The sequence below is a fragment of the Babylonia areolata genome, chromosome 16 (assembly GCF_041734735.1).
Source record: "Babylonia areolata isolate BAREFJ2019XMU chromosome 16, ASM4173473v1, whole genome shotgun sequence".
NCBI classification, from domain to species: Eukaryota; Metazoa; Mollusca; class Gastropoda; order Neogastropoda; family Buccinidae; genus Babylonia; species Babylonia areolata.
In genome coordinates this window covers 15,030,744-15,056,756 of record NC_134891.1, presented here as the reverse complement: position 1 = coordinate 15,056,756, position 26,013 = coordinate 15,030,744, and the positions used below count along the sequence as shown (strand labels likewise).

Here is a 26,013-nt window from a genome sequence, read left to right as displayed (position 1 = left end):
TAATTCCCTTGATGAAACGTGAAAATTTCCAGTCTTGACTTTTCTCAAAATTAAGTCCTTTTCACTTCATACGACGTTTAGAAGTACTCGTACTTGGCTCTACATGTTATTAGTTTAACAAAATACTCAATTTTCATACCAACGTTAAAGCTATAAAATTAGATGGTAAAATGGGTCGTCATTTACCCTGAGACTGATGTGTGTCATGCTTGTAGCAGACGATGCTTGTTACACACTGTGTTCGACAACACATGAAGGCGGAAGAGAAGGGGAAGAATAAGAAGAAGAACGGCATGGACAGCAACCACTCATGAAGTTAGTCAGCCATCCACCCTCAAAACTGACCAGTCTGACAACTCCCCACTGGCTCACTTTCTGAGTCAGCGACAGACTACCCCTGCACTAAGAAAACAACACCAGACTAGACTACACAGTGTCACACGCCTTTGAAACCCAGCCATCCTGAACAACAGATCCTGTCAACTTGGTATCATCTTTATAATCAAGGTAAGAACATGTGTGGGTTGAATCAATATTATTCATATCATACAATTTAGTATAGATCTGAATACTATGACATGTGAATCTGAACTTTGATATCGAATTTCAACAAACTCGCTCACACACACACACACACACATACACAGACAAGTAGAGTCTATAGTGACATTACAGTAATACAGTTTGTTATAATATTATGTTGTTTGTGTGCACATGTTTTGAGCTCAAAATAGATTCAAATGTATTTACTAAATTAGATGTATAGGGCAGAGAGAGGGAGAAAGATAACAAGAGAAAATTCTTTATTCATGAGGATAATAGATCTATGATAAATGAAAGTTGTTTGTTTTGTTGAAATGTGTGTGTGTGTGTGTGTGTGTGTTTTAGGCTCTGTAACAATGATATAGTATGACTGATAGCAGTCTACATAAATGATTTTAGACTGTTGGGAAACAGACTGATCCATTCCAGGGGTTTGAACCATTGGCAATAATATTAATTGCCTTGAAAATGTTCAGTATTGTGCAGAATACTTTGGTTTAGTATGTGCTAGTGTGGGGTGGGAGAGAAGTGGGATTTGTTCCAGTAGAGAGACATTACAGTAGTACAGTTTGTAATATTATGTTGTTTGTGTACAGATGTTTTGATCACAAAATAGATTCAAATGTGGAATGTATTTACTAAATTAGATGTATATGAGAGAGAGAGAGAGAGAGATTACAAGAGAAAATTCTTTATTCATGAAGAAAATAGATCTATGATAAATGAAAGTTATTTGTTGTGTTCATATGTGTGTGTGTGTGTGTGTGTGTGTTAGGCTCTGTAACAATGATATAGTATGACTGATAGCAGTCTATATAACTGATTTTAGACTGCTTGGAAACATACCTTGGCCACACGCACGCATGCATGCGTGCGCGCGCGCACACACACACACACACACACAGAGTATATAGTGACATTACAGTAATACAATTTGCAATATTATGTAGTTTGTGTACAGATGTTTTGATCACAAAATAGATTCAAATGTGAAATGTATTAACTAAATTAGATGTGTATGAGAAAGAGACAGAGATAGATTCCAAGATAAAATTCCTTATTCATGAGGATAATAGATATATGATAAATGAAAGTTTGTTGTGTTCACACACACACACACACACACACACACACACACACACACACATATGTATGTGTGTGTGTGTGTGTTAGGCTCTGTAACAATGATATAGTATGACTGATAGCAGTCTCCATAACTGATTTTAGACTGCTGGGAAACAGACCTTGGCCTGACTGATCCACTCCATGGGTTTGAACCATTAGCAATAATATTAATTGCCTTGAAAATGTTCAGTATTGTGCAAACTACTTTGCTGTAGTATGTGCTAGTGTGGGGTGGGAGAGAAGTGGCAGAGTGAAATTATTGTAATACAATTTGTAATATTATGTATTTGTGTACACTTGTTTTGAGCACAAAATAGGTTCAAATGTGGAATTATTTACTGAATTAGAGGTGCATGAGAGAGAGAGAGAGAGAGAGAGAGAGAGAGATTACAAGAAAAAAATCTTTATACATGAGGAAACATAGATATTTATTAAATGAAAGAGTTGTTTGTTGTGTTCACATGTGAATATCTGTGTGTGTCTATGTGTGCATGTGTGTCTGGTTCTGTAACAATAATAATTTATAGTATGACTGATAGCAGTTTACATAACTGATTTCAGACTGCTGGGAAACATACCCTGGCCTGAGTGATCCAATCCGGGGTTGAACCATCTTGTGTATGGAATGTAACTGAACTTTATTTCTGATATGAAGTTGAAACCTTTTTCACGTAAACAAAATGCAAATTTGAGTTTGAACAATCATTTGAAACAAATAGGTATGCACATTGTTAATATCTATATTTATTTTTTTCACACTGTGTTACACTTAACCCGGAGAGCGCGATGAGCCACAATCGTGGCTTTCCTGGTAAAGTGCGATGGGCCACGATCGTGGCTCTGTTTACATAAGGTCCGACATCGTACGGCGATACTCGGCAGCCTTCGTAAAACTGCCTCGTTCTGGTGTTACTGCCTCCCTGCTTGTGTTTGCACAAACTTTGACCGAGTTTATAAGTCCAGATCTTCGTATTTTTGTAAACAATGAGTGACACTGAAGTTGACAAAGCTCAGGAAATGAGTGACCTTGTCACCAGTGATGATTCGTTTGCTGACAGGGATTCTGGTGAAAACGGCTTTGTTATTTTGACACTTGGGCATGCTGGCTTGCTTGTTGTTCATTCAGTTTTGTGTCTCCAGCCACAAAAACTGGGGGGTGGGTGATGGGGGTGGGGAGGGGTGGTAAAGTGGGTTAGGCATGGGTCTATTGCGATTTCTTGACCAAATCAAGCTAGAAAACTGGAAATTATTTTGATTTAAAGCATTCTTGCTGCTTTTGAAAGCAACATGAGCAAAAAGAAAACATTTATTTCTGTTTTTGCCTGTGATTGCATAAAGTATTGTAGATGTGCGCGTGCGTGGCGTCGGTGGGCGTGTCTCAAACAAATAATACAATGCTTATAATTTCATTGTTTCAGTTATATTCATATCATGATTCTGCAGCCAGAACATTTTCTGCACAGTTTAATGCCAATTTTGAGATTTTGACTCTGTAAAAGATGTGAAAATACCTATAAACATTGTGGTTGACGTTTTTGGAAAACAAGTGTGCAAAATTTGTTGTTTATATCCTGTGGAATATCTCGAACTACTTACAAGGTACAGCCTTTTTCTTACTTTTATCTGATTCTTCATTCACTCTACTTTCCAAAAATGTATAGGTTTACCTATTTATTCTTACTGATAAGCATACAAATGCCCCAAATCAGAGCACAGGTAGCGGAGGCAAACTATCCCTTTGTTTTAAGCATGATTTCTGGATGTATGTTTTATTATATCCAGCACTCTGAGGGTTAACTTTTTCTCAACAATTGTCAACATATAATTCAGTAATTAACAGTTTTTGTTTTTCATACATAGTAAAAAGCTCACTGTTGCATCTTATGTATTTATATAAATACATGTATAAAACTATATTTATCATTTGAATTTTGACTTTCATGTCAGTATATATATATATATATATATATATATATAATTGGGTCTTACTGAATCAGGGTTATCACAAAAATCTGTGATATGAGGAAAATGTGTTGTGAATGTCATTTTTTCTAATACTAACAAGCAGACAGGCACATTGTTAATACCCATATTGAGTTTTTTCACATTGTATTAATTGCTTTCTCTATGATTAAGCTTACAATGCATTACAGAGTAGTTAAACAAAAAGTTCAGTTACATCTTATATATTTATACATGTATAAAATGTAATTTAACTTTATTACCTATCTTGTGTGTGTCTGTGTGTGTATGTTGGTCACACTTCAGTGCATTTCCTCTTTCATTTAAACAAAAGCAAGTGTGAGTATGAAATGATGTTTTTTTTTTCCTTTGTGACTTTAATTTTGAAAAAAAATAAGTGAAAAAAACAAAAACAATGTGAAATCCAACACAACTTTGTGTGGTCTATATTTCTATGTTGCGAGGTGCACATGACTTATGTTTTGCAATTGATTTTTTGTGTGTTTTGATTCAGTTGTTATAGTAAGTGCATGTCACAAGTGAGTCTTGAAGGCCTTGCCTCTCTTGTTTTCCTTGTATGAATATTTGTGTACAGAACAGCAAAAACAAAATGGACCTAAAGAACTAAACAGAGCTCAGTGGCATAACTAGCATTTATTAAGCTGCTGCACACTGGCATAAACAGGTTTTCAGAAGTCTCTCTCAGGTTGTTTAGCCATTTTGCATTCATTTGCTTTCCAGTTTGCAGATTCAGTTTTTAAATTACAATTTTAAGATGGCATGATAAAACAGTCTTTGTACCTTCACGCTCCGCCCCCAACCACTCCCTCCCATAAAAAGAGAGAGAGAAAAGCTAGCTTATCTTAACAGTTGATGAGCTTGCTGCATGTGAAATTTAAACAAAAGGTTTTGATTCTCAAGAGTAAACTTGTTGAGGAAAGTGTGAATGAAATTATGGCCATTTCTTATTTCTTTTTTTTCTCCTGCAATGAAGGTTATATATTCTCTTCAACATCATCACCATGACAATTTTCCTGTGACAAGTTGCATATTACACAAGCATGGTAATAATTAGCAAGGGTATTTTCACACACACACACACACACACACACACACACACACACACACACACAAGAAAAAGAAAAGAAAAAAAACACATAAAAAATCCACTTATAATGTACCCTGATTCCCAACTAGCTGCACACATTTGACAGTCAAATAATGTAGTTCACAGGAGACATCATAGAGCTACAACTGCCCCATTGTTACCAAGTTAACATATGGTGAGTGTTTTCTAATATTAGTAGACAGAATTCTTCTTTTAACCTCTTGACTGCGCTGTTGATATATGGCGTACGTCATGAAATGTCGCTCACCAATGCTGTATTGACGTGCGCCGTACGTCATGTTACAACATTCTATGTTTCGAGTCCCGCATTACTGAAAATACAATCTTCTAACCATTAAATTAGCTCCCCTGAGAGCTGTTTGTCTCCTGAGTTCCATAAGCTAAAATTATTCATTGGATTGTCATATTTATGGAGAAAGTTTTGCAAGTTTGTACGAAGCTCAAGTTGTGTTTGCAAAGCCATGGCTGAACGCAGACAAACCCCAACACTTGCACTTGTATTGAAAGAATTCTTTTGCGATGCAAACAGTAGAGATGAAGATTGTGGACTGAATGAGATAAAACTGCGTGAAGTTGATGCCAAAGACGCTGATTTTGACAGTGGAGGGAGGTGGGAGGTGGAGTTGCTTGACGAAACTGAAGACAGACGAGCTCAGCTGATTCAAGATGCAGGTGGGTGTTTACGAGGTTTGTCAGTTTTTGCTTTATGTTTTGTTGTAACAGTGAATATGACTGCATTGTGTGTGTTTTGAATGTGTTAGCTGTGGTAAGTAGCTTCATCAGTCACTGATCAGTGTGTGTGAATGAGAGACTGTCAGTCACATGGGTACTGTTTGTGACCATCACAGCCCAAGGGGGCGTGGCTTGCTGGCTGGCTCATTGTTGATGACAGCGTGTCACTCGCCTAGAGCTTTCTGTGTGTTCGTTCCCGAGTGTGTATTGGTTTGTTGTTGTTGTTGTTGTTATTGTTGTTGCTGTTTTGTGTGTGTGTGAGAGAGAGAGTGAGTGGGGGAAGGGGGGGGGTTTATTAAACTGAAATTAGAATTGTATGCCTAAATTTCTTTGTAAATGATACATTTGTAGAAGTGTGTGTGTATGTGTTGTGTTTGTGTGTGTGTGTTGTCATTTTGTTTTGTATGAGAAAGATTGAATGAAGGGGGTGTGGCATACCATGAACCAGTTTCAGTGTGTGTGTGTTTTAGGGGTTTGGGCCGGGTGGGGGGGCGGGGGGGTGGGGGGGGGGGGGTAGGTGTGTGTGCGTTTGTATTTCAGCTTCTGAAAACAGTCAGAAATAAAATGGTACCATTTCATGATCTTTTTATATGTTTAAAAAAATTTTTTTAAAAATCCAAAACACCCAACAAACGTAGTCTTTTATGCAATGTGTTTCAGGTATGCAGCATGGTGATGATCATGATGTTCATCCTGGACCATCTGGAGTTGACAACTTGCCACAATCCTACAGCTGAAGACCAGCAGCAGCAAGACCAAAGGGCAGTAAACAAGCCTCCAGCAATTCTGGATTACAACAAAAACTTGGGTGCCATGGACCATAATGACCAACAGCTGCAGCCCTACGATGCCACAAGGAAAACCCTGAAGTGGTACAAATAGCTGTGTGTGCATTTTCTACAAATTGCCATGCTGAATGCACACATCCTCTACAAAAAAAAGCAGGCAACAGCAGTACACTCCCGGACTTCCAGAAGGATGTAATTTGTGCCATGATTTTTGGTGACCAAGACCAAGACACTGCTAAAGGTGACCACGCTGTTTGTCTTGTGTGGACGACACTTCATTGATGTCATCCCACCTACCCCACAGAAGGCCTGGCCACAAAGGAGGTGCAGAGTCTGCTGGAAGAAAGGACAGAGAAAGGATGTGAGGTTCTACTGCCCAGACTGCCCCAGCAAACCAGCACTGTGTCTTGAAGACTGTTTCTGGAAGTACCACACACAGCGTTTTTACTGGCGATAGATCCTGGGTGAGTACACCCTTTTCATTCTTTGTGTAGACTGTGTTGGAGTCTTATGCACCTGGACACTGTTGCTCAGCCTTGACAGAGTGTGTGGTTGATCACAACAGTCACAAGAAAGACTGGTTGATAACCCGGTTGATACTGTAGCACCTACATGATGGAATGACAGTCCCAATATTTTTTGACTCATTATTTGAACATGTGAGTATTAAAAACAAAATCTTGGTTCATTTTCCTCTCATTTGATATATACTTTTATGCACTTATCTTCAGTACTTTTTGAAATATAAGCAAATAAAAATCATTGGCGTGTTTTTCTTGTTTTTCTGTAAATTTTCTCAGCATAGGCTGTAGCAAAACGTACTAGCAGTGAAAGGGTTATTTAATCACACATACTTAACCGTGACCCAACTAGTGCAGACTCCGGCAGGGGTCTGACATTCCTGTCCTGTGCAAACTACTATCCGCCTATGCGGAGAAAATGAGAGAACTACGGCCGATAACCTCCCGGAAGTAGGTAACGTCCCCTTTGTCCCCCTGGTTATCGCCCTCTTTTTCCGGCAGCCATCTCGACACCTGTACCTGTGCACTTCATACGGCTAAGTTTTTCGCATTTTCTACCTGTCTATCGATTCTTTGGCGTTTCTGTTTTGTGTCCGATTATGTCTTCAAACAGGTCGCACAATTATGTAGCCCGATTGGGAGATCGGGCTAAAATTAAGGCACGATCGCAATCGATTCGCGATCAGTCTGGGCCCTCTACCTCTGCCGCTCTCAGCAACGCCAACCCTACGCCACCCCCACTTCCTCCGCTACCTCCGGTCGACTCCAGACCACCACTACCCACTACGCCTCCTCCGGCGACTTCTACAGGTTTGCTTACCAATACACAGGTCAGTGGTGCCATTCACAATTCTTTTTTCGATTCGCGATCGGACTCGTCGCGATCCGCGATTTCTCGGCTCTGCCAGTCGGCAGTACCCGAGTCGACCTCCTCTATCCCTTTCCCCATGCCCTCAGTCTCAAGGGATTTTTGCACAAACCCTTTGGGGAAACAACGCAAGTCACTTGCTCTGGATCCGCACACTAGTCTGGGCCCTACGTGCGATGCGTCCGTGGTGGCGGCCGTGACATCGGATCACGAGCCCCCCACGCGGCATGCCTCGACCGTCTCGGATCCTTTGGCGACCGTGGCGTGTAGGGATGCCCTCCCATTGTGCAGGGAGGAAGGTGGACCACTAGGGGACACGCTTGCCCATACGCGTGCACCCCTCCCCTTGTCACGATTTTCCAATCCAAGGGAGGCAACTCCTGCTTCGGTCCCCTTATCGGTGACCGCCGTAGTTACTTCCCTTGCACCGTCACTGCCCCTTGCCTCCAGTGCAGGCGCGTGCACGGTTCCACCAAGCCATGCAGTGATGTCCACATCTGCCATTTCTCCAGCTGCTGCTGTTTCCCAGCCACAAACGGTCTCACAGCAAGCTGCTCAAACAAACAATCAGCAGCTCATTATCAGCTTGCTGCAGCAATTATGCTCCACTGTCCTTCCTGGTGCCACACCTTCTCCTGCTTCTGCTCCTTCTTCTAATGCAATACCACCACCCCCTGCCACCCACCAGCAGCTACCCTCCACTTCAGCAGGACACACTCAGAGCACCCAGGACAGCCACACTGGCCACGTGCCCAGCACACAGCCTGATCCATCACCCTATGCCACTGAAGAGACTTTTTCTGATGGTGACACAGACTCAGAGGAACCACCTTCAGAAGAAAACCAGTTGGTTTCCCTGCAGGAAGCACTAGGACACCTAGCTTCCTACACTCCAGACAGGGTGGAGACAATTCATGCACCGGGCACGCCTCAATCCTGCGGTGCTATGGAAATCATGGGCATCCACAGATCCTCCAATGGCCCTCACACAGTCGCCCATGGTACTTGATGCCCTGCATAGTACGCTGGCACGCATCAGGGGCCAACCCATCAGCGAGGTCCCCTCTGATTCTGTACCCGATTTCCCTGCAGCAATGGGTCGAGGCAAATTCTTAAAAACCCAACCCAGACCCACTTCAAAACCCCCACTGTTAGCTCCGGGTCCTATCCCGCAAAGGCCCCTGCCTCTTTCTCAGGAGGACCTACTACTACTCCCAAACAATTCGCAGGCCAATCGCTCAGTCACAGTGACAGACAGATTCTTGATGGACCTGGAAGAAGCTGCAAGGTTGTCCCTTGAATCAACTGCAGCCATAGACAACTTCCTGGCGGGCCTTGCCACAGCACTGATGGAAACGCCAGCTGACCCACCAGCCGGCCTTGACATCTCGGTCTTCTCTCCCTTCGTACAGCAGATCGCCCAGCTCCTTATGCGCTCTGCCAATATACAAGCGCAGGCCTACATGAACGTGATTTTGGCCAGGAGGGACGCTGTGCTCGACCACTCTCCATACGTGCGTTCTCTGCCAGAACATGCTTCCCTCAGAGCGCTTCCTCCCGCCGACGGTTCCCTTTTTGGTCAAGGCTTCCCCACTGCGGCCATCAAACGCCACGCAGACTTGGGTAGGGACCTTGCCCTCGGCGCAGGCCCTCTCCGCACTCAGGCACACCCGCGGCATGCTCAACGGCATCAGCCCTACACCTTAAGGCGTAGCAACATTACCTCCTTCGGACCGCGCCCGCGCCAATCCACAACCTCAAACGCCAGAGCACAACCCAGGCCACAACCCAGGGGTCAGCCCAGACCGTACAGGCGCCAGCCGCACTCACTCCGCCCTCCACGCAGGCCAGCAACCAACTCCACTCCGGCCCACCCCCAATGACTTGCCCCCGCCCTTCACCCGCCACTCACGCACCAACAGCCAGCAGGAAGCCTGTCCAGGCACATGCCAGCGTGGCTGTCTCTCCCAGCATGCGAGTGGGTCCTCCGGGTGATAGGGTCGGGGTTCCGCCTGCCTTGGCTCTCCTCCAAGGCACCTCTCACTCTCTCTCCTCCTCCCTTCCCCCCCCCACAGGGCGACACAGCCTGCTCAGCCCTGCGGGACGAAATACTCTCTCTTCTCCACAAAGAGGCCATAGAAGAAGCTCCTCCTCTCTCCCCGGGCTTCTTCGGCCGCATTTTCGTCGTTCCCAAAACATCCGGCGGATGGCGGCCAGTCCTAGACCTTTCGCCCCTAAACAGATATCTCCAGCACAAATCATTCCGCATGGAATCACCTGCGTCAATCAGGGACTCCATCAGACAAGGCGACTGGGCAGTCTCCATAGACCTCACAGACGCTTACTTCCATATCCTCGTTCACCCCAGGGACCGCAAGTGGCTCCGCTTCTCATGGGAAGGCAAGTCCTTCCAGTTCAGAGCCCTTCCATTCGGCCTGGCTCCAGCCCCGTGGGTCTTCACCAGAGTGGTCAGGGAACTATGTTTGGCCCTCAGGAGCAAGGGCATACGCCTGAGGGTCTACCTAGACGACTGGTTGATCCTCGCAGAGAGCAAGGCCCTCTGCCAGCATCACCTCAACCTCGTCAGGACCCAGTGCCAAGCACTGGGCTTTCTGATGAACACAGACAAATCGGAACTGGAGCCCTCTCAACAGTTCGAATTCCTGGGTATGGCGATCGATTCGGTATCAATGACCATACGTCCGGCCATGCCTCGCCTCCACAGGCTACACAGCCTCCTTTCTCATCTATCACAGGCAGCCTCGGCGTCAGCCAGGGAGCTTGCCTCTCTACTGGGCTTCATGGAGTCTCTTGCTGCACTGGTCCCCTTGGGCAGACTACACAAACGCCCATTTCAGCGCCACTTCCAGAACAGGTGGTCCCAGTCTTCTCAGACGTGGGACACCCAGATTCCTCTAGGCACATGGTTCTCACAGTCGACCCAGCGCTGGATGGACATGCAATGGCTCAACGCCGGGGTTCCCATCTCGAACCCAACTCCAGATGCAGAACTATACACAGATGCCTCCAACATGGGCTGGGGTGCCCACATGGAGAACCACACAGCGTCGGGGACTTGGTCCCCACAGCAGCAATCATGGCACATCAACAAACTGGAACTGGAGGCGGTCTCCCTTGCCCTCCAGCACTTCCTCCCCCACGTTTCGCGCAGGTCGATCTTGCTATGCACAGACAACACGACGGTAGCATGTTATCTGAACAAACAGGGGGGAGCTCACTCTCACCAGCTGTCCCTGCATGCGGAGACAGTCCTCCTCTGGTGTCAGGAGCACAACATCCACCTGACAGCACGACATGTCCCAGGCAAGCTCAACATTCTAGCAGATTACCTCAGCAGATCCCACACAGTGCTTCAGACGGAGTGGACCCTGTCACACTCAACACTTCAGCCGATCTGGGACCATTGGCACAAACCACATGTGGATCTCTTCGCCACAAGGTTCAACTTCCGCATCCCCACATACGTCTCCCCAGTCCCAGACCCGCAGGCCTGGGCCGTGGACGCCCTGTCGATCAGCTGGTCCAACCTTTCGGGGTACGCCTTCCCCCCACTGCCAATCATGGGAAAAGTCCTCAGAAAGGCAAGGCTGGAGAGTGCCGTCCTGATTCTCATCGCACCCCACTGGCCAGCACAGCCGTGGTTTCCCGACCTTCTCCACCTCACTCACGTCCCCCCACTCCGCCTTCACATCGGCAGACACTCCCTAGTTCAGCCCCGCTCAGGCATTCCCCACGGAAACCCAGAGGTTCTCAACCTACATGCCTGGCTACTGTGCGGGAATCTCTGTCAGCACTAGGCGCCTCTGATGACACAGCCGACCTCGTATGCAGGTCACATCGCAAAGGCACTCAAGGCGTTTACTCTGCACACTGGAATCGCTGGCTCTCCTGGTGCTCTACCCACTCAGTCAATCCCACACACCCATCCAACATGGACCTCGCCAACTTTCTCGCTTTCCTCTCCTCCTCCAAAGGCCTCTCCGCCTCTGCAGTACGCGTCCATCGCGCTGCAATCAGCTCCACTCTTCGGCAACTAGGCGGACCCTCTTTCTCAGATGACCCCCTGCTTAGGGCATTAGTCCGAGGGGCTTCCCTCAGCCACACACGTACATCCCCTCGGTCCCCTTCTTGGGACCTGTTTCTGGTACTACAATACCTCCGCAAGGCACCCTTCGAACCCCTTGCTATAGCTCCCTTCAAGCTACTCTCAATGAAGACACTCTTTCTCGTCTCACTCGCCTCAGGCAGACGTTGTAGTGAGGTCCATGCCCTCAGTGGCGTCACACAGGATATAGCCTTTGAGCCGGACGGATCTATCTCACTTAGGTTCCTCCCTGAATTTCTTGCCAAAAATCAGACTCCCGATACACCCTCTCCCATTCTTTTCATCAAACCGCTCTCTTCCATTCTAGCCCATGATGACGAGGATAGATTCCTCTGCCCGGTCAGGGCCCTGCGCATATACCTCAAAAGGTCGCGTCCTTTCCGAGCGTCCAAGCGACGCCTCTTCATTAGCTGGAACCTAGACCATCCACGTGACATTAGCAAAACGTCGCTGTCTCGATGGATAGTCAATGCGATCAAAGGTGCATATGCAGACGTAGGTTTGAGACTCGATGCCTCCTCAGCCAGAGCGCATGAAGTCAGAGCGTGGTCCTCCTCTCTTGCCCTGGCGCACTCAATACGGCTACAAGACATCTTAGATGCCGCCTACTGGAAAAATCCTGCCACCTTCATCGACTTCTACCTGAGAGACGTCGCACGCCTGCGGGATGATGGCTCAAGAGGCATCGCTTCTGTGGTAGTTGCACAGCAGGCTATCGCAGCACATAGACAGTAGAACAGGCTAGCCCGCCACCTTGTCGCGCTATTCTGCACTAGTTGGGTCACGGTTAAGTATGTGTGATTAAAAGGAAATTTTCTATCTAAAATTACGTTTAAATAACATACTTACCGTGACCCAAATTTAAGACCCTCCCGGCCTCCCCGCTTCCTGTTCTCCCTGCTCGCTGCGCTGCTGATGGCATATTGCCGTCAAAAGAGGGCGATAACCAGGGGGACAAAGGGGACGTTACCTACTTCCGGGAGGTTATCGGCCGTAGTTCTCTCATTTTCTCCGCATAGGCGGATAGTAGTTTGCACAGGACAGGAATGTCAGACCCCTGCCGGAGTCTGCACTAGTTGGGTCACGGTAAGTATGTTATTTAAACGTAATTTTAGATAGAAAATTTCCTATTAATTATGTCAAGTTATCATGAAACAATAGTGCAAATACATACCATTTGTTGGGCACTGCTTCTTTTTGCTAAATAAAAGTATCCAAAAAGGAAATGGAGTCAGGGGTTTTCAGTGAACAGGTTTTTGTAATAACACCAGTTGGCAGAGAATTCATTTAGTCTAAAATTTATACTTGTTATGTGCTTTTCTATTTTGTATCTATAGGTAAGTAGTATTCAAAATATATTCAAGTCAGGCTGACTGTTATCCCGTTTACACTTATAAATGTAGGATTTAGCTACCAGAATAATAAAATCAAATACCACATCAGTTTTGATGTTCCCACCACATCCAAACAAAACCAGGTTTTCAGTTAATCTCAGATTTGATGTTAACTCACACGTTTCCTGAGTCTTTATACCTGCTGGTGATCAAAAACATTCTGAATTCATATTATTTGTATATATATTGTGTTTTTTTGATTAAGGAAAAAAGTTTTGTCATCAAACCAGTGTTAAAAGTTCTGTCAGTGGAGGTGAACCCAAAGAAATAAGTTCTCAAACCCCACCCCACCCAGTTTAATGGTTTTCAACATTTCTGTGGAAATTGTTTAGTTTGAAAATGCAAACAGCTCAATTTCTGGATTTTATGTTATACTTATAAGTTACAACCACACCTGTTCAGTGTTATGCAGTTGAGATGAATGCAATATTTCTTGACTTCGTTTCTCTTTCAGACACGAGTTCTGAAGAGTGACTTTGCCCGCTACAACCTTGGGGAAGACGATGATGGGGAAGACCTGGAGCAGGACGACAATGGCTGGAAAATAATCCAAACTGATGTCTTCAGGTTCCCGCCTTTCAAAAACCTCTTCTGTGCCATCTTGGGTGAGTTAGATTGGAGAGCTTGTTTACTGCCTAAACTATTTGCAGTTTGGTACTGAGTTGTTAGACTCTTGAATTTCCAACACATGTAGGAGAGGTGATAATTCATTGTCAGTAAAACTCCAGCAGAGAAAATTTCATGCTTTGACAATACAGATCATTGTGTCCGGACATGTGCACATGAAATGAAATGTGTGGACAATTTAACCACTGAAACTGGTTTAGTATAAAAATTACTGTCTGTCTTAGTCACAGTAGTGTGCCTTGAGCTCATTAGAAAAAAAAGAAAAAGAAAAAAAGAAGACATTTATTTGCTAAATGTTAGACTATGTGACTGTGATAGCAAGTACACAGTGATGAGAATATCATTGAATAATTTTGATTGCAAAGATATACTGCTAACTATATGCCAGGCAATTAAAATGTACTGTTTGGTATCATGTACTGTACCATATCAAACTGATGCCAACCAGGCCTATCTGTTTGCTCTTCTCGGCCAAAACTTTTTTGGCAACTCAGTAAGAAGACGTCTTGCCTTTAGACCACTGTGTTTTAGCCAATGAAACGCCATTCCTGGCAGGAGCTAATTAAATCATTCACAATGGCCACCATTTTCAGATAAGAGACATTATCGATTTGCCAACCTTTTATGTATACAGCCGTTGCCAACCTTTCCTGACATTTCTTTGTTCCTATCGTGTTCTTACGGACTCACCACAATACTTGGAAATAACTTGACCCCATTGTGGAGCATTGCTAACCATTCCGGCGATTGTCAAACCCGTGAGGTTTGGATAATGCTCTTTTGGGAGACTGTCTCAGGTCCTAGGACCCACGGGGTCTCTGGTTGCGATTGGGCCAGTGTGTCTTTTAGACGCATTGAGGGAGGATAGCTCAAACTCCTAACACAGTCAGTAAGAGGACTGTGGGGGATCTGAGTTTGGGCCTGGCACCAAGTTAACCCAAGTGGAGGGTGGTTTTGTTCAGGGATGTGCCCCTACTGTTTCTGTTTAGACAGCCTTAAAAAAGAAGATATATATATATATATATATATATATATATATCTTACTGATAATCTAATACGCCAAACATGCCGTCACAAGGGGGTGTGGTTCAGCCCTCTATTCTGTGTTCAAGGAGAGGCTCAGTGTTGGCACTGCTCTCTCTCTCTCTCCTTCCCTCCCACTCATGCCGAGTCCACTCTCCTACCTCCCTCAGTGGGGGGAAAGAGCTATGGCCTCGGGGAGGGGGGCTGGGGGGAAGGGGGGGGGGGCATTTCTGTGCTACCCCAGGTCAGGTCACCCCAGTATCTCTACAGGAGGGGATTCTGGGTGCATGACCCTCACCTGCTTGTCAGGTGATGCCATTATCCAACTGGTCTCCCCTGCAGGGGGGATGCACACACGTGTCAGGTGGTCCCGGGCTGTCAGCTGCTGGTTTGCTGGCGGTCTGACACCCAGGTAGAGACAGATTACTGGACTTCCCGCTGACCTAGTCAAGTTTTTTCTTTCTTTTTCTTCCTTCCTGGAGGTCCATATGCCAGTGGGTCTTGGGGATGGGTTCACAGGATGGTTGGCACTCACGGGTAGATCCCCCTGTTTTACCCATATGGGGGTGTGCCCCAGCACACACTCTGGGCTGCCAGGAGGGCCAGGGATGACCCTAGGTCCTATCCTCTCCGGACTCAGCCCAGCATCCCTTACCTATACATTTGGTGTTCTACTGGGGATGAACACCGCATCAGCTGGAGGGGCCAAGCTGGTGTCGGTCAAGGTGACTTTTATGATCACCAGTGCATCCCGCTCCAGACATAGTACCTCTGGGTCAGCCTACCCAGGCAGGAGAAACTTGCAGTTTCCCCTCCCTTAGTCGCAGGTTCTGTCGGGAGATAGGTGTTAACGTGAGGACCTTGGTACCCTCACTCTCCAGCGTGGCACCTCTGGCTGGCACCCATGGGTTGATATCCCTAGGGGGGTTCGCCCTGGGGCCACACTGGGCTCAGCGGAGGGCTAGGCCCTCTCTCCACCCTGATTTTAGCCCAGCACTGTGGAGGGACTGAGTATTCCTCAAGCATGACTACATCCACTTTCAGCAGCACCTCCCTTATGGGTACTTGCACCTCCCGGACCTGTATCAACTCACGGAAGCCAAGAATTTCTGCTGCCCCTTGAGAGATGACAGGGTGCTTTCACTCCTGGGACGCTTTGGGCTTAGTAGGGGACCAGCCCCACGGATCTCAGCTCAGCACAGCTTTGCCCCCAGTATTTTTCTCCACCAGGACTCGGTGACAGTCGGTCGCAGCCCAGCATGGAGGGACCAGGCACTTTTTGGGTTAAGGCTACCTCTGCACCTGTCAGCACCTCCCTTTTGGGCACCTGTATTACCATTGGAGGGAATATTGCACGCGGGACCCTTGCCTGTATGTCAGGCAACAGCGCACATGTCGGGTGGCTCCGGCCTGTCTACTTATTTGTCTGCCTGCGGACCCAACACCTAAGTTGGACCGGACCTCACTCCAACTGGGCCACTTTCTCCCTTGCAGGGACCCTTGGGGAGGGTCTCATGTGGTCACTGACCCCCATGGGTGATTTCTCTTTTTCCAACCATATGCAAATGCATATAGGGGTGCACGCTTGGCTGCTACGAGGTCTGGGGAGAACCCCACATCCTCTCCATCCTGGACTCTGCTGCGCACCTCTTACCGGGCGGAACACACCAAGGGGTTGGCTGTGAATGCCCAATCTTAGGTCAGGGCAGCTTCCACGATCACCTGCACCTTTCCCTTGGGGTCCACTTACACGGTGTCCAGGGACTGACCACTTTAGGGTCACCCCACCAAGGTTGGTGAGATTACTGGCTGTTCATGCCCTCCAAGCATGCATGGGTCCCTTCCGAAACATCTCAGAAGGCGTAAAGTGATAAGACTGGCACAACCATCGTAGGCATTGCTGAACCTATGGTCCAGAGTTTCTAGTCGGACACCATACCAGCCTTTTGATCGGCCAACTCTTCTTCCCACTGGGCGGCACACCCAAATATGCAGACCCTCTTGGGTGTGTCCAGGTGTGAGGGAAGCCCTGCCCAAAATAGACTGGGAGGTTAATTTTGAACTGCTGTTCTCTGAGTGAAGAGAGGGAGAATAGAGACGGTTATTCCTCCCCTCTCCTGGGTGACAGGTTGAGTCCATGTTCACCTTGTGATCAGGCTGAACCCAGTTTGGACCAGGTAGCACTGGAACTGACCCTCCCTGCATGGGTCAGTCCTCCATCAGCCCTCCAAATCTGCCCTTCACACCACACTGTCACCATTAACCCTTATTTGGCAGCACAGTGCCACCTCCAGGATCACTACTTGCCATAAGGTCCCACAGACGACGCAGGAGTGGTTGATTAAGCCCGCCTGCATGGCCAGGGGTAATTTTTCTCTCCCCCTGTCCAGTATGGAGTCCTTGTCTGTCCCTGGGGCCTGTCTCCCCTGAGGAAGTACATTAACAGACAGAGAATAAAAAACAAATGAAAAGGACTCTTCCAGGGATGCGCTTGGGTCCTTATACACCCCTGTTCACCCAGTCTCTTTGGTGTGACGCCCAGTGGGCAGGACGGGGCTTGTTCCACAATGCCTTCCTTTCCCTACCTCGGCCACCCTTTCTTACAAGACGTTTGGCTGAGGAGGACAAATAGGCCTGCTACACGTTTCCTCAGTGTACGCCTTCATTGACACTTTTCTCAACAGGGCCAGTCATGTGTGGGAAGTGCGTGGGCTCCTGTAAGGTTTGGAGTTGTCTTCTCCTGAACCTCATTAACTCTAAAGCCATCCAACGCTGACTACATTTGGCGACAGAGTGGCTGCGGGTCTGACAGCTAAGGTAGATGCTACTACCAGCCCCCACCTCAACTCCGTGCTTGCCAGAAGAGGCACCGTCATCCATCTCTCTAACATCCCGAGGGACTTCCCACCCAGCAGCACTCCCTGTTGAGTCTTTGTCCCCTGGACTCGGACACAATTTAGATCCTCCAGCCCCAGCAAGTAGGTATTCTCTCCCACACACAACAGTGGCGCGAGGTGGGACTCGACTGGATTATGTTGGGGCTAGAATTGGGGTGCATGCTGTTTTGGGCGGAAGATTCCCCCTCCTCTAAGACCCACTCTCCTTCTGATGTACCCAGGGTAGAGGAGCAAACTGGGGTCCTGGGTTTTAAGGCCACCTGATTGTGATTCCAAAGGTCCGGAGAGGGTGGCAACCAATCCTGGATTTGTCCCCCTCAGCAGTTCCTGTTCCAGGGCCAAAGTGTTATGGACACACAGGAACACATTCAAGAGACCATTCAGCAGGGTGATGTGCTACCGCTTTCATCCTGCAGGATGTGTGTTTCCAAATCCTCATTCGTCCGGCATCCTGTCGGTAACTGATGTTCATTTAGAGGGACAGGGTAATCCAGTTCTCTGCCCTCCACTTTGGTTATTCTGTTGCCCCCTGTCCTTTGCTGAAGGTGGGGCTGACATGGGTATCCAGGATCAGATAAGAGTTCAATACATCTACGTATGTACCTACACAACTGACTCTACTTGGCACAGTCACAGTCCATGTGTACAATTCACACGTCCAGAATTCTGGATTTGTGCACACAACAGGAAAATTGGCTTGCTCCCTAAGTCAGTCCCCCGACTTATTAGGGATGACATTTGCAATGCGGTCCATGACGGTTGGTCAGGGGGTTAAAATGTTCATTTCAAGGTGCACAGAGACTACGCTGGTCTCAGAGGGTTTAGCCCAGTGTTGATTGGTTCCTTGGAATGACTTCAGCAATGGCTTATCTCCCCCCCTAGAAGGGCATTGAGGGCATTGAGCTCTCAGCAAGACAAATAGTGGGTAGTACCAACCTGAGCAGGTGCTCTCAGGTTCAAAAGCATTGTGCACTTGAAGTGGACCCTACACAAGGACACCCTTGTGTGGTGTTTAGGGTCTCTGCAGAGGGTGGTTCTCTTTACCACACGGTCAACAGAAAACCCCTGATTTCTGTCACACTGGTTTCAGACGCGGAAGCTTGGGCAGCAAATGCTTTTTCTCTGGACTGGAGCAAGCTGACTGCTTATGCTTTTTCTTACTTCCTGATCCCACCCTAGATGGTTGGAAAGCTGGGTTGGAATGCCTACAGATCAGAACCTAAGGCATTTCAGTTCCTTTGCTGCTGAATTCTGAGAGCTCAGTGGGCACGCGCTATTGCAAACCTGTTTACCGGTACGATTTTGGCGTAATTTTGTACAACATTTTGACTTTGAGTACACCTGTAAGTGAAAATAGATTTAAGTATGACTTTGAGGAAAGAAAGAAATTGTTTTGGCCACCCAGAGTTCTGGTCCACAACAAGGAAGCAGAGTTTTGACGCTGCTTGCTTCCGCCAGCGCCTGCCTGTAGGTGTTAACATGATAGCCAACAAGGCATGTCTGTAGTCAGTCCAAGAGGGCAACCTACATGGATGGCAGTGCCCATCTTCCCCCACCCCCACTCTTCTTCCGCCTCCACCTCACACCTCCACCTCACACCGTGCTGTCCCCTCACTACCCTCCTTCCCCTCCGGTGCTTCAACTGTGATCTGTCTGTCTGTCTCTCTCACTCAGTCTCCCTCTTTTTCTCTCACGCTCTTTCACCTCTGTCTCTCTCGCTCTTCTTGCATCTCTGTGTTAAGGTCCTGTGGGTAGATCAAAAAGGAAACAGCCTTTCTGTTGAATCAAAACAAAACCAACACAAAACATGACATCCACAGTCCTCCCCTCTACTCATTCCTTCACCTCCTCTCACTCATGCTTCCCTCTCACCCACTTTCTCTTGCTCCCCTCCTCCAGACACCACCTCCCTCATCGAAAACTTGCTTCTCCTCCTCCCCCCCCCCCTTCCCTCCCCTCCATTTACATGGTCTGAGTGGCAGATAGGGTGGAGGCAGAGTGGAGGTCAAAGTCCACTTTTTTTTTTTTTAGGGGACCAACACAAATGAAATCAAAGCCCCATTGCTAAGCAACCTCCATGTAGATGGAACAGCTGTCTGCACCACTTTCACTCTCTGGAACTGTTCCTTCACCATCCTCTTTTATTTCACACACACACACACACACACACACACACAATGTGAACGCCTGAAACATATTCACACATACAGTGACACATGCGCGCACGCACACACATACATACACACACACACACACACACACACACACACATACACACACACACATTCTCTCTCTCTCTGTGAACAAAACCCATCCTGGTGTGGTCATCCTGGTAAGTGAATTTTCAGCAGAGTTGCCCTATTGGCAAGTGAGAAACTGTAACTGTTGAGCCCACCTAAACGAATTGTACTTGGATCTGTCACTGTCTCACAGTGCAAATGCATGCTTTTCTTTTTTTTTTAACTGTGCATGTTGCTGTTTTCAGGAGAGTTTAAAATAAGATCACAGTTTTGAGTTGGCCGTGGATGGTCAGCTGGGCTAAGCTGAAACAGATAGTACGAATTATTATTATTATATTTATATAGCGCTGAATCTTGTGCAGAGACAAATCAAAGCGCTTTAGCACCAGTTATTCAAACGCATGCATAACTCTAAAACTTTATAAAAAAAATTTTTTTTAAACCAAAAAAACTGAAGACAAGGAAGAGGCAGGGAAGGGAGGATATTTTGGGAAGAGGTGGGTTTTAAGGCCAGGCTTGAAAGAGCCGAGTGTGGAGACCTGACAAAGTCAAAGAGGAAGTTCATTTCAATTACGAAGTCCAGAGACAGAGAAAGAAGGCGGCCAACAGTCAAGTGTTTGAATCTGGGTATGCGTAAACAGAGTGAATCCAAAGCAGATTGTAGAGAGCGAGATGGAGTGTAGAGGTGAAGGCAGCCACAGAGATAGGAAGGGGCATATTTGTGAATACATTTATAACATAGAGTGCTGATCTTGTACTTTATTCTGTGTGAGACAGGGAGCCAGTGGAGATGTTGCAAAAGAGGAGTGATGTACTCAGATCTTTTCTTAGGGCGAGTCGGGCAGCCGAGTTTTGTATGCGCTGAAGGGACTGAATGGATGAAGCAGGCAAACCAGTGATAATAACAATGTGAAATCTGTAATGCATAAAGAACACAGTTGTATTGTGGAAGTTACAGGATTGCAGTTTCAGATATGTTTGCTTGGTACACTATTTTGAGGAAGAGTACACCTTTTTTTTTTTTATATGAACACACCAAACACAAATACAAGGTAAACATGTCTGCTATTGCCACTCCGGCCACCTTTCAGCATTCTGTGCCTCTTTGCCAGGATTTGGAGGTAGCCTTCTGCCGTTCAGAGATTCCCTTCATCAATTTCCACCTCAGGGAAGTCTTTATGCTCACAGCAGATGGTTCCTAGGGGTTTCTTTTGTCGTGGCTAACTCAGCTGTCAATGTTATAAGGGCTTCCCATATGAACCAGTAGGCGCTGCCCTCCTTTTGCTTTGAATTCTGCATCAGTTTGACATGGTACAGTGTGTGACACCAAAATGAGGAGTTTGTAATATACTCACAGTTTGGTTGAATATACTCACCATACTCCCAGTTTGGTTGAATATACTCACCATGTCAAACCAGACAGACGGTCCATACAGTTCTTTCTGTGCTTCACTTGGGGTGTTTCTTTGCTAGCCATTGGAATGATTAATTAGTTTCGGCCGGGAATGGCGTTTCATTGGCTAGCAGATGGCAGTCTAATGGCAAGACGCCTTATCACTGAGTTGCCGTGAAATTATTGGCCAAGGGGAGCAAACAGAAAGGCCTGGTTTGCATCAGTTTGACATGGTAAGTATATTTTACCAAACAGGAATATGATACAAACTTCTCATATTAGATAAATGGAATTCAGCTTTGTCTCTTATTGTATATATTGTTATGGTTGAAAATATTAGTCATAGCAGATAAAACAGATGTTCAAGTTTTGGTGTAATAATAGACAAAATCATTATAAAAGGGAAGAGAGATGTCCAGTAGCAATGGAGCCCAGGTTCTTGGCATATTAAGAACAACAAAAAAAACAGATTCATCCCCAAGCTTTTTAAAAATATTTTATTGCATTTTATTTTCAGAGTGTGCATTCCTACAATTACTGCAGCCTTTGAGTTACAAAAATATTTTCAAGCCTATTTATCCGTCTACACTTGTTCTGTAAGTCAGAAATGTTTGAAGGTTCCTTGTTGTTTATTTTTCTGTCAGCCGCTTAATATTTAGGTTGTTAAAATGGTGTTTATGGTGGTTTGAGAGAGCAGTTCAAGAGAATCATGATAATGATTTTTCAAAACACAAAAATATATTTTGCCATTAAAAAAACGATTGATATTTCAGCTACAATGAAAAAGCTCACAGGCTGGCCATTATTGCAGGCGTGGGATCACAGTTTCTGGCACTGGCCACAGGCATCTTGATGATGGCTCTGCTTGGGATGTTTAACGTACATCGTCATGGTGCTATCAACTCTGCTGCTATTGTTCTCTACGCCTTCACCTCTTGTAAGTGTGTCAGTGTTTATATATATTTTAATTTGTTTGGTCATATTTCAGTGATTTTTTGTGTATATATTTTTCTCACATAATAAACAGAGGTTACTCATTGAATTTCAGATTTGTTTCCCCCTCCAAACATCAGTGGAAAATATTTAAACTTCAGTACACTGCATTTTTTCCAGCACTGTTTCCACTGCAGCCAGATTTTCTGTGACTGGCTTTGAGCATGCAGCTACCTGCATACAACACCTGTAACTCCCATTTGAACAAAAGCATTGATGTGAAATTTTGTATGTGGTTATGATAAACATTGAAGATCATGCAGAAATAGTTTACATGCTTTATAGTTTAATATGTGAGTGGTAAAAATGAAATAAGTGAAATTCTGATAATATACAAACAACAAACTGTACCAGTGTTTACTTGTAAGTTTGAGCTGGGAGGTGCATGTTGTTTTTTCTACCTTATTCTTGAAGTGTGGTATGGGTACTCAAGACATGACACTTCAGAACCTTTGCTTTTCAATCAATGGATCAAAAAATGACAGTTTTGTAAGGCCAATCAAAAGAAGACACAAAAATTGAGAAAAGCTTTAATTTGAGCCTGGTCTATATCACGTCAAATGCAAACACAATATGTGTTTGGCAGTTTTTGTTTCTCCTGCCTAGCATATTTTATTATCTGTTTTGTTTCTATGGCAAGTAGATCAACCACATTGGCAGTAAAAAGAGAAAAAAATAATCAGTATCCGATAAATTTTCATGGACTATTGCAGCACGCGGGATTTGGAAAACCCAACCAGCCAGTCATGAAAATATTCACTCGGCAGACGATTTTCGTCACCATTATCTAACTGTCCAAGGACTCCACATTCACATTACCATAGTCATCCATTTGTCGAATATATTCTGGCAAAAAAAAGTTGCAAATTCATCGCCAGAAGAATTCTGAAATCTCCTTGAACTGCGAATGTGCCTTTTTGACTTGTGTCCAAAATTCACACCATAAAAACTTGATAAAACTTGAGAAGAAAACTCCAGCAGAATCAACCAGATGAAAAGCAAATGGCTGAAGCCTCGTTCTGAAACCAGATGCGTGACTAATTGGGTATCAAGGCTGTCAGAAAGTGTATAATACAGTCACAAAATTCAAACACCTTAAGCTGGTAGCCAGCTGTCACTGCTGGCTGCTGGAGATAGGTACTGTTTGGCGACTCCTATCATAGGTACTGTTTGGCGACTCCTATCACTGTTGGCTTGTGAAAGGTTAATGAGTGTCTTTGTCTCTTTCTGGCACTTTGCAAAATCTTTTGGAATTAAAGGTGGATGTCAATTAACATTATCTTTGAAAAAGAACAAGTACTTGCACGCGCATGCACACGCACACTCACACACACACATTCATTATAAGTATTTTATGATCACATGTGTATCAGTATGATTGTTGAACTGGTGTGGATGTGACATGATAGATTCCATGGTGTGTATGTATGTGTATGTGTGTGTCAGGTATCAGCGGCTATGTGGCAGCCAACATGTACCGAAAGATGGGAGGAGATACTTGGGTATGGAACATCAACCTCACCTCCTTCCTATTTGCTGGTAATGCACTCATCTGCTCTGTTATGTCCGTAGATTTCTCATGGATATTAACACTAACCTTAACTGCATTTGTTGAAAATTACATGTGACATAGTTTTAGTTCAGTTTGATTGAATATATTTTACATTTATCAGTGTTCTGATATGGTTGATATTAAGCATCTTATTCTGCTGTTTTCAGACAATCTTGGTAAACTGTTGGAAGTGACTGTTATGTTTAGATGATCTCAACAAAATGGCCTGCAATTTAAGATAGTGTTATGATTTTAGACCTCTAAGAAATGTTTACAACCCAAATTTAAAATGATAAAAACAGTACTACATTTACATGGGCTGGTCCCTTTTTCCTGGTGTGATAATGGTGATGTATTGGAGTGAGTCTGAGGAAATGTGTCATTTGCAGGTCCCTTTTTCCTGGTGTGGGCCGTGGTGAACTCAGTGGCATGGGGATATGGGGCCACGCAGGCCCTGCCATGGACTACTGTTGTGATGCTGATGGCTCTTTGGATGTTCAGTAAGTGGCTCTGTCATTCTCCAGTCTCTCAGTGGGTTGTTTTTTTTCTTTTCTTTTCTTTTCTTTCAGTCTTACCTGTCACCATGTCCATCTGTGACTGAGATTTGATGTCTTATGACCTTCATGGTCACCTGGACTATAATCATTGGTTGGGCCACAGCCTGTTTTCAAAGGAATTGTAAAAGTGTCTTCTCTGTTCAAGATACACACATAATTATGCAGGCACATGTACACTTACATGCACCCTCATTCCCCCTCTCTTTCACACAGACGTGCGATGCAGCAACACAAATAAGAAATTACAAAAGCAGTATTCTGTACAGAATGAGCCACAGCTAGAGTATCCATTCTTGTTCCTATATGATAATGTGTCCTTTAAAATACAAATGGTCCTTTCCCACAATACTTTGAAAAGAAACAAATCGCAAAAAACAGCAATGTTTTAATTCCAGTTGGTTACCCCTTGACTGTGATTGGCGGTATATTTGGCAAGAACTGGGCCACAGGCTTTGACGCCCCCTGTCGCACCAAGAACATACAACGTGAAATCCCTTCTGTTCCCCTGTATCGCTCCAGTTATGCGCATTGTGTCGTTGGAGGATTTTTGCCGTTCAGGTGAGGCAGATATATGTTGGAAACAAGTGTGTACCACTCTGACCTGCTTGGGTCATAAGTGTGTTGTGAATGTGACTTAGTAAGTGGAAGGTGTATGTAAACTAAACTTAAGTGTGTGTACTATATGTGTGTGTAAAAATGGAAGGAGCTAGTGTTTGTCTTTATTTCACTAAAGTATGGGTGAGCATCCAGAACTGAAAGTAAAGAAACTGACAAATTTGCCAAGAAAAGGAAAAATCATGGGTGCAACTCTTCCGTACTGAGACAATGGAGAGACAACAAAAGTGTTTCATTTCTGTCAGCAATTCGCACAGCGAATAGATCTGGCTGTGTTCATTGTAGATCAAAAGTTCCAGTGAAGTTTAGAAAAATCAGTATCAGACTGCCACAACTAGTCAAAGACAATGAAAATATGGGTGGGATGGACAAAAGTGATCAGTTAACAAATAGAATGCATTACACAAACGAAACAAATGGTGGAAAACTCTCTTTTTCTTTTATTTCATTGACATTGCACAAGTAAATGTTTTTATTTCAAAATTTTAGGAGAAAAAAATTACCCAGACATTCCAAAATTACAGAGACACAATAGATTTGGTCACTTAGACTTTACTGTAGACTTCAAGTGGTTAGACAGCTAGCAAGTCTGGGTCAAAATGAAAAAGTTCCAGAAGCATCTGATAAAATTGTATTCACTAAACATTCCAGAAAAAGAGAGAGAGAGAGAGAGAGAGAGAGAAGAAATGTATAAAAAAAAAATTATTAAATGTTATGCAGAGTTAAAGAAAGAATTAAAAAACCAGTGTAATGTGTGTCACCTGTGGAAACCTTATGTGCTTTGTGGATAGCAGCAGCTGCCTTGTGAGTTTTAATTAAGGTAAGGTCATGCATGCACATGTGTAGGACTCAAATGCAATGATGATAGGGTAGGGGTGGGTCTGTTCTTCTTCTACCAGGAAGTGTTAACATCTGAAACAAATATATT

General features: G+C 45.1%; 1 protein-coding gene across 1 annotated transcript in view; it reads left to right on the top strand.

The window, feature by feature from the left end:
• The window catches only part of LOC143291189 (transmembrane 9 superfamily member 1-like), a 145,078-nt gene that overhangs the window by 85,484 nt on the left and 33,581 nt on the right, over positions 1-26,013 (top strand). The window contains exons 9-13 of the mRNA XM_076600916.1: positions 13,643-13,793; positions 22,180-22,305; positions 23,808-23,900; positions 24,303-24,413; positions 24,866-25,028. Coding sequence (XP_076457031.1) covers positions 13,643-13,793; positions 22,180-22,305; positions 23,808-23,900; positions 24,303-24,413; positions 24,866-25,028 — 644 coding nt within the window. The remainder of the gene's footprint in view (positions 1-13,642; positions 13,794-22,179; positions 22,306-23,807; positions 23,901-24,302; positions 24,414-24,865; positions 25,029-26,013) is intronic.